This window comes from Lontra canadensis, unplaced genomic scaffold (genome assembly GCF_010015895.1).
Source record: "Lontra canadensis isolate GAN:19392208 unplaced genomic scaffold, GSC_riverotter_1.0 scaffold41, whole genome shotgun sequence".
Lineage (NCBI taxonomy): Eukaryota > Metazoa > Chordata > Mammalia > Carnivora > Mustelidae > Lontra > Lontra canadensis.
In genome coordinates, this window is record NW_022631035.1 from 1390717 (window position 1) to 1403749 (window position 13033).

A 13033-nucleotide genomic window follows, 5' to 3' on the forward strand; every position below is an offset into this window, starting at 1 on the left:
GGGGTTGGCTTGTGCTGACGCTCTTTACTTTCCGGGCGCGTCTATACACGGAGAGAAGAGCCAATGGGGAAAGAAGGGTGACAGGACGCAGCAGAGATGTCACTGTCGGTGTGAGGGCCCCTCTGCAGCTGCAGGAAGACCCCCTCGGGAGTGTAGACACGCACGCACGCGCGCACACACACGCACACAAGCACGGGACAGGGAAAGGGACCAAACATACAAATGCAGAGCGGGGCGTCTGTTTGTTTGAGCAGGAGAACGTGTGGTACACCAGCAAGATAGAAACCGAAACCTTGAGTATTTCCGAGGAGGAAGAAGAGCCTAAAACTGACTCAAGAAGAAGTAAAAATGATCAGTGGAAATTGTCGAGAATCTAGCCATAGAAGAGTCACCAGGCTCAAATGGCCTTATGAAGGTTCCGCCACATTTTCATGGAACGGTAAGTGACAGATAGGGAACCTGCTCCCCAAAGCATAGAAGACAGGGATCGTCCTGACTCTTCTACTAACCCAAAGGGGAAAAACCAGCAGAAATGTTTCAAGGTCCTACGTTCCTTTACGAACGAACACAAACGTAAAAACCTTAGCTAAAATGTTGGGATTTCTTTGCTGCTTTTTATAAACTTCTCCACTCGAAGGCTGGATTTGTTCCTTTTCAGTCTTTCTTGCCTTCCCATAATGTACTTAGGGTGCACATTTTTAGTTATTCCTTGGGGATAAGCACACAGGCTTATAATACTCTCATTGCTTCTTCATTTATAAATAGTTTACAATTGCTGTTTTGATTTCCTCCTTTAGCCAAGAGTTATGTCGATGTCCTTAAACATCCAAGTGATTAATCTTTATGTAAACTACTTCCTCTTAATTTCTAAATGACTTCGTTGTAGTCAAGGAACGTGAACTGCATGGTTTCTGCTCTGGTAATCTAGTCGATATATTTTTTTTCAATTAAGTAGGCTTCACGCCCAGTGTGGGGCTTGAACTCACAACCCTGAGATCAAGAGTCCAGTGTTCCACCAACTGAGCCAGCCAGGTGCCCCAATCTATTGGATTTCTTTTGTGACCCAATATATGGACAGCTCTGTGACTGGTCCATACGTGTGAAATAATAGAGCTTCTGTTCATCCATCACAACGTTCTCTAATAGAGATCTGTGGGATCACATTTGTTAATTGTGCCTTTTAGAGCTGTCATATACTTCATTGTTTTCTGTGCACTGGGTCTCTCAATTTCTGAGACTGATGTGTTAAGATCTATGTGCAGCTTTGTGTGCACTATAATTTTTTTTAAAGATTTTATTTTTAAGGCATCTCGACACCCCATGAGGGGCCTGAACTCACAACCCTGAGATCAAGATCCTGTGCTCCACCAACTGAGCCAGTCAGGTGAACCCTGTGATTTTTTGCTCTCTGTGTTTTGAAGACATGTTAGTTGGTTTATAGCAGTTCGTGATTGGTGCCACGGACTCTGTCTCCCTGGACGATAGGAGTGTCCCTGTGACCTAGTCCTGACCAAGGAGATGTGGACAGAGACCTCTGCAGACTTCTCCACCTAAAAATAAGGGGAAGCTTTGTGGAAATAAAGCTTTACCCCTTGGCCCTTTCCCTTGCTCATTTTTGGAAACAGGATGTGACCAGAGGCACAGCAGCCATTTTGTAGCCATGAGGACATAAGCCACATGCTGCCAAAAGACAGAATCTGTGCCCCTGACAATTTCCTTGGGTAGCTCTGTTAATCGTAGACTTCCAAGGTCTGCACTTCTTGCCGCATGAGACAAACAACATGCAGGTCAGTGTTAAGTTTTCCGTCATTTGCAGCTGAACAGCTACGGATCAGCCAATGCACTTGGCACGGCTCTGTGGCGGCTGGAAGGGAAATGCAGTGGGCTTTGGGGGATCGCTTTACACGCCTTTTGCCTTGAATTCCATTTCTCTTACTAGCATTACTACATATGTTCCCTTTTCTTAGCATTTGCTTTAGCAATGTTTACTCTAATCCTCTGAATTATTCTTCCTTCTTGTTGTGGTATACTGTATATACAAAATTCATCATTTAAAGCATTTTTACATACGATTCGGTGACATGAAGAACCGTCACAATGTCGTGCAACCATTACCATTGGTATGGCATTTTTAAATTTAAAATTTTTAAAAGAATTATTTATTTATTTGACACACAGAGAGATCACAAGCAGGCAGAGCGGCAGGCAGAGAGAGAGGAGGGGAAGCAGGCTCCCCGCAGAGCAGAGAGCCCGATGCGGGGCTCGATCCCAGGACCCTGAGATCATGACCCAAGCCAAAGGCAGAGGCTCAACCCATCGAGCCACCCAGGCGTCTCTGGTATGGCATTTTTTAAAACGGTGCATTGAAGGACAGTACACGTACACGGATGGGGACCGGTATTAAATGTGCAATTCAACTGGGCACCTGGGGGGCGCCGTTGCTTGAGCCATCAACTCTTGGTTTCGACTCAGGTCACGACCTCTGGGTCTTGAGATGGAGCCCTGCGTAGGACTCGGTGCTGCTCCAACTCTGCTTAAGACTCTCTCCCTCTACCCCTACCCCCTGCACATTCCCTCTCTCTTCCCCTGTCTGAAGTAAATAAATCTTTAAAAACCGACATGTGTGGCCCTACAGCTTCTCACAGCGCGGCCCACACGCAGACGGCAGAGCAGCCCGTTAGCCCGCTGTCACCTTTGACCGTTTTCTCTGCTTGCTCCCTGTTTTCTTCTGGGCGGGGGTGCAGGAAGCAGAGACTCCGTCTCCCTCTGGCATCAACAGTGATGAAGTTTAACATTTCACACGACAGAGGGGGGTGGGCGCCGGAGCTGACAGCTGGGGTCCGGCAGTGTCTCCCGCAGACCTCAGCTCCTGGGCTCTGACTACGAGAGGTGGGGGGGGGCCGGACTGCCCTCAGGCTGGGTGAGGGGACTGGTGGTTGCAGGCTTCTCACCCAAACCCAACAGGATCCAGGGGAAGACCAGAGCATCTGCCCCCGGGAGCGCTTACAGAAGTAATGGGCTTGTCCTGGAGTCCTTGGAGGGTGCGTCCCTTTGCGTGCGTGCGTGCCCGCCCTGCCCAGGTGTAGGATCAGCTGCTGAGTCACAGAGATTGGCCTGGTCTCTTCTTGGCATCTGGGGGTGTGTGGATCCCTTCTCAGAGCAAGGTTTTTAAATACTGAAAACACATAGGATTATAAGAGAAACCAACTATATTCAAATACAATCATCAACGTCTAGATGATTTTTTATGTTTTGTACACATGTGTGTTAATATATCATAAACATCTGTATGTGATTTGAGCTTCTTCATTAATACGTTACATAGTTACCAAAATTTGGAAGCGTTAATGGACAGAAACAGTACTTCAAGATGCCTACACCAAACACCAAGTTGCAGTGGGAAATGAAAGAAAAGAAGGGTGATGACTCTGTCCTAGCCCTCCTCATAGGCCTCAGGAACCTCCTGCCTGGGCTCTCTCTATGGGTCCAGGCTGGGTGCTGGGGTCAGCCTTCCTGACAGCTGGGGTCTGGATTTTGAACATTTATTTATCCCAAGTGTCTCTGCCTTTGAATGCATGACTTTAACTCCTTCGCGTTTATTGTGATCGCCAGGGTACTGAAATCCAGTCCTGTGATCGAGCCTCAGCTTTCCATCTGGAGGCTTCCTGCCCCCCCCCCCCCTTTCCTGTTTCTCTTAGATTTAAAAGTCCTCTTTGCTCCAGCTTTCCCTTCTAATGGCTCGGAAGGCTTATACCATACTTCTATGCACCTAGTGGTTACTTAAAATTTTTAGCATGCATATGTAAACTTACCTTTTCCTACCCATGTTGAGAATTAATCAGGATCCAGATTGTCCCCATGAATAAGACACACTTTCCAGCGTTATTTCCCTCCTCCTGTCTCCACCCTGCTCAGGATGAGGTCATCGGGATTTTCCTCCCAGGCTGCTGAGAGGATTTTCCAGCACGAGTTCCCCGATAAAAATAATTTCACTGACTCCTGTAGGCCCTGTCTTCCTCTTGGATTCATTTTTCGTTTTGCTAGAGCATATAATCTAGTAATTATGTCAGATAGTATTTGTTGGAAATAAACTCTCTGAACACTTGGCATGACCCAAAAAAGTGTTTGTTTTTCCTCCCAGCTGAATGGCTGTTAGGCCTGGCAGAGAATCACAGGCTCAAGTAACTTCCCCTCCAAACTGTGAAGGTACCCTGAATTGTTTGGAATCCGAAGTTGCTGATGTCTGACATCAGGCTTATCCTTTTCTTTCTTTTTTTGGAAGTAACATGTTCTTTTTTTCCCCCACTGGGAGCTTTTATTTGCTCACTTTGTCTGGGTTCCAAAGTGTTGTCATGTGTGTTTTCGAGGCCGGGGCGTTTTCCTGGACTCTTTGTTGCAGTAGATAGCTTTCCCTCTAGTCTCCGTCCTTCGGAATTCCGTCTAAATAACGGGATGTAGGAAACTGTGAATTAATTTTCATGCTTCTTAAATTTTCTTCCAACTTAATAACTTTTTACATTTTACTCTGTGTTCTAGAGAATTCTCCAGCGCACTAGTTCGTGGCTCCACCGTTTCTATTCTACTCTTTGGCCTTTTTTTCCCCCATTTTTTTTTAAAGTAATCTCTATGCCAAATGTGGGGCTTGAACTCACCACCCCGAGATCAAAAATCACATGCTCCACTGACAGCCTGCCAGGTGCTCCTGAGTATTTTTTTTTTACGTATTGTTTATTTCAACGTCCACATTTTTTATGTCCCAAGATAGTTGACTTCTGGAAGGTATCTTTTAAAACTCATTTTTATTTTTTTCACAACAAACCTGGTTTTGTTGGTTTTGTTCCTCTGAACATGTAAACAACATATTCTTGTAAAAATTGTGTGATACATAAAATTATTAAAAAAGAAAAAGAAAATAAAAATCATCTGAGAGTTTGCTTCCCCAGATGCTGTTTTTAAAGGGCAAAATTAGGACGCCTCGGTGGCTCAGTTGTTCAGCGTCTGTCTTCCGCTCAGGTCATGGTCCCAGGGTCCTGGGATCGAGCCCCACATCTACTGGGTTCCCTGCTCAGCGGGAAGCCTGCTTCTCCCTCTCCCCCTGCCTGTGTTGCCTCTCTTGCTATGTCTCTGTCAAATAAATAAGTTTAGGGGCGCCTGGGTGGCTCAGTGGGTTAAGCCTCGGCCTTCAGCTCAGGTCATGATCTCAGGGTCCTGGGATCGAGCCCTGCACTGGGCTCTCTGCTCAGCAGGGAGCCTGCTCCCCGCCCCTCACTCTCTGCCTGCCTCTGCCTGCTTGTGATCTCTGTCTGCCAAATAAATAAATAAATAAATAAAATTTAAAAATCTTAAAATAAAATAAAGGATAAAATCTCTTCTTTTCTCTCTGATGGTATTACAGATGCTGTTTTACACGTTCCGGGTGTTCTGGAAACTCTTGCTTCTTTGTAGGCAAGCACAGCTCAAGTCCTGTAACACTGAGACCCCGCATGTAACTGTGCATGTTGGAAGCTTCTGAAACTCGGGGCGCCTGGGTGGCTCAGTGGGTTAAAGCCTCTGCCTTCGGCTCGGGTCATGATCTCAGGGTCCTGGGATTGAGCCCCACATCGGGCTCTCTGCTCAGCAGGGAGCCTGCTTCCTCCTCTTTCTCTGCCTGTCTGCCTACTTGTGATCTCTGTCTGTCAAATAAATAAATAAAATCTTAAAAAAAAAAAAAAAAAGAAGCTTCTGAAGCTCTCACCTTCCCAGGGCAAGCGTCCCATTTTGGGGTAGGAGGTCCTGTTCACAGCAGGTGGCTTCCTCAGTCGCTTGGACTGTCCCCACCCCGGCCGTGGGAAGGGGAGTCACGGAAAAAGTCTCAAGAGAGGTCTCCGGGCTCGTCTGAAGGTGACACACATTGCTTCTCCCACATGTTCTTGCACAGAACTGCTTACCTGGTCACACCGACTGCAAGGGGAACCCAGGGAAGGGTTGTGCCACGGGGCCCGGGGCTGGGCAGCTAAGACATCTGCCCTTTGGCCTCCAGAGGTCCACCAGCACCCAGACTTCCCCCAGGGAGAAAAGCAGCTCATCTCCATGGAGATGGCCCAGCCCAAAGCCCAAGTCTCTCTTGCGCCCGTGCAGCCTCCCACTCTCTGCGGCGTGAGCGCGGGGCTCTTCCAACCTGCAGGTACCAGGCCCCCCGGGCCACGCCGCCAGCCGGCCCTGGCTTTCCGGTGAGGCCACAGGGAAGCCGCTGAGACGGCCAACGCACCCTTGCCCTTGGGGCCTTGGCGACCGCTGCCCCAGTTTTTCCAAATATGTTGCCGGGACCCGGCAAGGGAAGTGTGTTATTATTTCCAGCTCGCCATGTCCGCTTCCCTGTCCCCCGCGAGCTGAGCACGAAGCCAGCGCCACATGTTTTCAGGCTTTGTCACACCGGCTCCCCAGGCACCCGTTTCTGCCTTAGCTGTGGTGGGCGGGTTAGGCAGCCGTTGCCACAGCGACACTGCAAACAAACCACCCGACACGGCGACACAGCGGCAGGGCCACAATCACGGATGCTCTCGCTCGCAGCCCTGAGGGTCGCTGGGGCCTGGACGCAGGCCCGCCCCTCGGGCTCCCCCCCAGCACATGGCGCTGTGCCCTCCGCCCTTCCAGCGCAGCCTCCCCAGGTGCCGGCCGAAAACCCGCGGGCTGACGAGGTCGCACTGCCCGGTCCAAGGACAGCAGTGCCTCCCACTGCCCAGGAGGCCACGGCCTGCAGGTGGACGTGAGGGTCTCGTGCGGGGCTGTGAAGCTCTGGAGGTTTGCCGGCCCCGGCACACACACCTGGTGTGACCGCACGAACTCGGAGAAGCTGCTTTGTCTCCGGAGAAGCCACACCAGGGCTTCAAGTGGCGGTGGCCTGAACGCTGGCCTTCAGAGCCCAGGACGGTAACCCGCAGTCTCTGAAGCTTCCCGTCACCCTCACTGGGCTTGTCACCATTTAGGCCCCTGGGAGGGGGGTTTGGGCCATTCCCAGACAGGGCACCTGTCCCATCTGCTCAAGTTCCACTGGACAAGGGCTGGTGTCCCAGCCACACCTACTTGCTAAGGAATTTGGGAAACGGAGTCTAGCCCGCGACCAGGGGACCAGGGAACCCGATCCCCACGGACAGCTGTGGCCTCTGCCCTGCTTCGGGAACTTCCCGGGCGCCGCCGCCTCCAGGTCTGTGGTCCTCTTCAGACACCAGGCGTCCTGTTTGTCCATCAGCACATTGTTGGTGGCCTGTGGCCACTGTGTGGAGGGTCCAGCAGGTCGCTGAGGTGCTTGGGGACCCCTCAGGGGACAGGGGACTCCATATTCCTTCTGGGCATTAGGCACCAGTAGGCTCTCCTCTTTATCTGCTGTCTGGTGCTTGGCACAGCCAGGGGTGACTCTGTCCCCACAAAGCCCCCCCCGGGGTCGCCCTGACAGTTGTCCCTGTGGCCCCACAGCAGCATCCCCTGAGCTCCTGTTGCCTACCAGCAGTTGCGGCCTCTGCTTTTTTTTTTTTTTTAAGATTTATTTATTCATTTGACAGAGATCACAAGTAGGCAGAGAGGCAGGCAGAGAGAGAGGAGGAAGCAGGCTCTCCACGGACCAGAGAGCCCGATGTGGGGCTCGATCCCAGGACCTTGGGATCATGACCAGAGTTGAAGGCAGAGGCTTTAACCCACTGAGCCACCCCAGCGCCCTTGCCTCTGCTTTTAGCTCGGTTTCTCCCCTCCGGGCAGAGCAACTGGTCCCACCACCACCCATCTCCCTAGAACCCTTTGGGATCTCTAGTCCACTGAGGGCACCCTTCTTGTGCTCCTGGTTAGAATGGATTTTCAATTTTTCTGTCATTTCCCGGTTTCGAGGGGAAGTCCAGAGGCTGCCAGGAAGGGTCCAGACCACCATCTTTACTCAATCTCCTTGCGGCATCCGTACCTGGTCAGTTCTCAGGATTTGCATCCCAGGGAGCAAAATCTCCAAGGACGAGGTGATGGGGTCTGTGGGCTGCCAACAGGGTTAGGGTTGGCCTTCCAGGCCTGCCTCAGGATCACCTAGGCCTGGAGTGGGGAACCACAGAGTAGGGCCTTGGAGGTCACTGTCTTGAGGCCTTAGACGTAAGAGTTGCATGGTGACTTTGGTGACATAAGCTCCAGCGATGTGTGGACCGAGAAACCTCAGCCAAACCCGACGAGTCCTGGGTCCGTGTGACATGGCAGGTCCCTATGGCAGGCTGCACCTCATCCGGGTGTCCAACTCACCCCACAGAGTAGGACCTTCCCAGTCTCCACGTCCAGTGCTTTGGAAGGGAACCACCCACAAGTGCTGTGCTCAGGATCCTACTCCGGTTTATCCGTGATTGTACTCTGAGCCCAGATTTGGAAGCCACCCTCTCTGAGGCTGGGGCCATGCATGGTGGCTATTGCTCCTTGTGGAATTAAAACCATGTCTTCTACTTTCAAAGAAGGTACCGGAGCAGCGAGGGCAGAAATCCACCATGAAGAAGCAAGCTGAGATGCTGCGTGTGTGTGTGTGTGTGTGTGTGTGTGTGTGTGTGTTTCCTAGGGAAAAGGGGACCAGAGGAGCGATCTGGCATCCTGGAGATTTTCACCTTCTCCCTCCATGAGGCGACAACAAGGACACTGTACAGAGGTCAGAACCTTTCTCCCTCCCACAGGGCCTGGGTGAGGGCACAGGCAGACCCTTCCCGCGACCCGGCCGTCCAGGGGAGCTGGAAGCCCACCTGTGGGAGGACACCAAAGGCAGCAGGTGTGCAGCCCCAGCTGTGCAGACCCCAGATCTGAGAGGCTGTGGGTGCCGGCTCTTGGCGTTCTGACATTTCCCCCTCAATATGACCCAGCTCAGGGGGACAGAGGGCCACTCCTTATCCAGGGTGACCTGAGAGCCTCCAGGCAGGGCACGCGGCCAGGACTGGCTCCTGAGCCCCACTCCCACCCCAGGGGACCCAGTTCGGGGAGGAGACGCCTCTAAGAGGCACGTCCCTCGGGGGCGCCGGCTCTCAGGGACCCTCGCGCCCTCCCGCTGTGCTGCCTTTCTCTGCAGGGCGCCGGGCGCGCGGAGCCCCTCGGGCCAAATCCCCCAGGGTCTCGCGCTCCAGGGCGCGCAGTCGTCCCGCTCCGCAGGGCCATCCGCCCTCCCGCACAGCGGAGGCGACTCCGAGAGGGGAGAAAACGCTGCGGGCCGCGGCCGGCGGGCCACCTGCCTGGGGGCCGCCGTCCCGGCCGCGGGCGCGGGCCTGCACGAAGCCGCCCGGCCGCGCGCGGACCCCGGGGCCCCGGCACCGCCCCGCGCGGCCCGTCCGGCCAGCCCATTGGGCCAGACGCGCGCCGCCCGCGTGTCCGCGCACCGCCATTGGCCCGAGCCCGCGGCCCAGACAAAGGGAGCGGCGGCGGCGGGCGGTGATTGGGCCGCGGCGGAGGGGGGCGAGGCGCGGCGGCCCGAAGTGGGAGGGGGAGCCGCGGGGGGAGGCGCGCGAGGGGAGGACTCCGGAGCGGAGGCGGGGCGAGGGCGGGGGCGAGGCGGGGTGCCCTGGAGGGCGGCGGCAGCGGGGCGCGGGGAGCCTGCCCGCCCCTCCGCCCCTCCGCCCCTCGGCCCCTCCGCCCAGCACCCCTCCCGCCCCGGGGCTCCTGCCGGGACCGCGGCCGCTGCCGCCTCCTCGTCTTCCCCGAGGGCTCCGCGGCCGTCTCCCGGAGCTCGGCGGGGAACGGGGGAACGCGGAGCCCAGGCCGGGAAGGATGCGCGCGGGCCGGGGGTGCGACCTGCGGCGAGAGCCCCTGCCCAGCGGCGGGACGCGCCGCTCCCCGGCCTCGGCGCCCCGTTCCCGGCCTGCAGGGCCGCGGGGATCTTCCCCGGGGACGGCGCCTTGGAAGCTGGATGCTGCGCCCGGACTGGAAGCTCCTCGCGCTTCCTGAGGACTTGACTCGGAGGGGTGCGTCGCCGGGGAGGGAGGGACGGGCCGTGGGGCGACCGGCCGGGTGGGGAGTGGCTTCCGGGGGCCCCTCGCCAGCGGAGGGCCCGCGAGGCCGCCCTCGGAGCGCCGCCAGGTACGTGCGTTTCCTTGTTTCCCGCGCGCCGGGAGCGCACCCGGGTAGCGAACGAATAAAAACCCGGTTGGTGTGTAGAGCCTTTCGCTGCAAGCGTGTCTCTCTGCAGGGCTCTGGGAGGGCCGCTGGCGGCTGCGTGGACGCCGTCCCGGGTTGCGCCTGCAGTCCCTGCGGGGGACCGCCCTCCGCTCCGCTTCGGGGCTGGGACCTCGTTCCGCTTTGTAAAAGCTTGTTTTTTCCAGGTTCCGTTTAATTCGCCGAAGAGACCACGAGCCCTGCCTGGGTCCCAGTGCGGGGCGACGGCGCTTTGTTCCCTGCAGTTTCTCACCCTCATCCCCTGGAAAGCCCGGATTCTTTTCCGAGCTGTGAGGCTCAGTTTGGGGGAGGGTCGGAGGGAGCTCAGAAAGGGGAAACCCAGCCTTGGCTCCATGCTGGGCGGGCAGCTCCCCTAGTTCTGTAGTGATCCCTCCTAGCCCCAGGAGCCCCGAACTTGCCCGTTAGGAGAGGCCGCGGGCTTTGTTTTTTGGGGGGGTTGATAGGGGAGGCCCCGTAGCCGCCCTCCAGCGGGCTCCTTCCCCTCCCCCATGCCCACGTCAAACAAAAGAAGTCCTCTGAGAATCGTTTTGGGGGGAGAACTCTTCTGATTGTGAACCCGTAGCCGCCCCCCCTCCCCGGCCCTGTTCTTAGGATGCGACTGAGTCTTTGCAACAAAGGGGAGGGTTGGAGAGAGCTGAAGGAAAGGGCGCGCTTTTATCTGGGGGACACTTTAAGGAGGAGAATGAACCTCCTCCTGCCCACTTTTGGTGGGGCTTTAGGTGGTGTTTGGTTTTGGGGTGTTTTTGTTTGGAGACTGTTTTCACAGAAGGAGAGTCCTACGTGGGAAACTGGAAATGTGGTCTCTGCCCGGTGGGGAAAAATCCCCCATGGAGTGAAATGTATTCTTTGCCGTTGGGGGGAATACTGAAAATGAAGCGACGGAGGGGATGATTTCGGGTCCTTTTCTCCTGCCCCCCCTTCCATAAGTGAGAACAAAGGGCCTGGGCGAAAGGGGTGGGGGTTCGAGTGGGGCACGCTGTAAAAAATGCCTCACCTCCCGGTCCCTCGAATATTCTCCTTGGAGTCTGGTCTGGAAAGAAGAGAAGGTCCCCCCCCCGCCCTGGAGTCGGGTTCTGTACAACACCCAGCCCCGAGACCCTGCTTCACGTTGTCCCAAGTCGTGGTTACCGGGCCGCGGAGAGGGGGCCCGACGACAGGAAAAGCCCCTCCACTCGGCAGAGCGCTCAGTTTCGGTTTCCACCTTCCGGGGACGGAGATGAGGGGTTCCCGGGGCCCTCGCTGCACGGCCTGGCTGGCCCGGGCGTGGGGCTCCTGGTGCAGACCCGCATCCACCAAAGCCCTGGAATAAAACTCAACAAACCGTAAAGGCTCCCGATTCCCGTAGAAAAGGCGCCGAAGATTTATGGTCCCCTGAATTCCCCACACTCTAATTATCCCTGTTTTTAGTTGACTTATGGGTGGTGACCACTAAAGTCATTTTCCATATTAGGGTTTTTGTTTTGTTTTGTTTTTTTTACATGAAAAACGCAAGTTTCACTCCTTAAGTCTTACCCGCTTGGGCGGATCTTTTATCTGGTGGGAAGAAAAGACATCCGGCCTCTCTCTGCCTTCTCTACCACCCCCAGTTGGGGGCACCCGGCCCAACGCTCTCCACGAACCCCTTCCATTGCAATTTAGGGGAAAGTATTTCTTTCTCTTTCTCCCGCCGCCCCAGGGCCTTCACGGGGATTCCTCCCAAGGAGCCCGGCCTGGCGGCATGTTGGACGCGATGCTGCCTCCGTGGGGCTCTGAGACCCGCTGGGGGGTTGCGGCTCCCACCCTAACTAGTGGAGGAAGCCGAGCCTGCCTGGAGAGTGAGTCCCTCACTCCGCTAGGATCACCCTTCGTCCTTCGCCTTCCCGGAGACCCACGCAGGGTAGGAGCCTGGGGCTCAAGGGGCCCCCACTGTGCTGGGGGGGGGCCGCAGATTCCTCGCTCCTGCCGAGTGGCCCCATCCCCCATCCTCCCTTTGTTTGCTTCTCTGGACACTGAGTCGAAAGTGGCAGGAACAAAATGATTAGATGGAAGTCAAAGATTAGGCAGGGTGCGCTGGCCGCCTCCGCGAGGCCTGGCCGACACCCCACAGGCACCTCATAAATCTGCGAGGGCCGACAGAGCCGGTCCTCGGTTATCTGGGAGTTTCGAGCTTCTCCGCCTCCTCCTTGCCGGCCCCCCAACACCCCTCTTTGGGAGCACGGATGGAAAATCCTTGGAGGCCCCGGCTTCTGGCCAGCGCACGATGCCCCTGGCCCAAGCCTGGAGTCAGTTAATTCTCAGACGTGGAGGGTGTCACAGGGGGAGGGTGTGGTCTGGACCGCGAGGGCCTGGGACCCGGGACCCCCATGCAAGGAACAGCAGCCCAGACCCCGACCCCGTTTGCCAACCAGATCAATACTACCAGGGTGTTCCCCATTCCTTGCCCCACGCTGCCCCAGGAGGGTGTGGGGTGGGGATGGAGAAGGGTTGGGGGTGGATTAACCCCTCCTGAGCGACTCCTTTGTCTGGCCCGGCCACTGCGGAGGCCACTGCAGAGACTGCCCGACCCACAGCGTGCTAGGCCTCAGGGCCCGGCACAAGTGCCGGAAGGAGCGAGCGGGACTCCCAGGCACTTCTGTGGCCCAGGTACGCAGACTGCGGGCAGGGACGCGGCTGTCGGTTGGGGCTGAGCCAAGAGGTCCCAGCACCAGAGGGACCGGAGGTCCGGGTGTCCCGGCCGTCGAGGTCTTCTGGGCCCAAGTGCGATCCACCCGGGAGCTGTGCCCTAGACGCTCTGCAGCCTCGGAGCTGAAGAGGACGTGAAGGAAGACTTGGCCCGTTTGGATTATTTTAGAAACTCGAATTAATTGGTGAAATAGTAACGGCGCTTCCTAACAGAGGAGAGGTT

At 55.9% G+C, this 13033-nt stretch overlaps 1 protein-coding gene across 1 annotated transcript in view; it reads left to right on the forward strand.

Annotated features, from left to right (window-relative positions):
- The window catches only part of LOC116875507 (collagen alpha-1(I) chain), a 50407-nt gene that overhangs the window by 20818 nt on the left and 16556 nt on the right, over positions 1-13033 (forward strand). Inside the window, exons 3-9 of the mRNA XM_032871072.1 lie at positions 6020-6209; positions 6550-6647; positions 6723-6909; positions 9053-9408; positions 9615-10053; positions 11238-11471; positions 12699-12944. Coding sequence (XP_032726963.1) covers positions 6020-6209; positions 6550-6647; positions 6723-6909; positions 9053-9408; positions 9615-10053; positions 11238-11471; positions 12699-12944 — 1750 coding nt within the window. The remainder of the gene's footprint in view (positions 1-6019; positions 6210-6549; positions 6648-6722; positions 6910-9052; positions 9409-9614; positions 10054-11237; positions 11472-12698; positions 12945-13033) is intronic.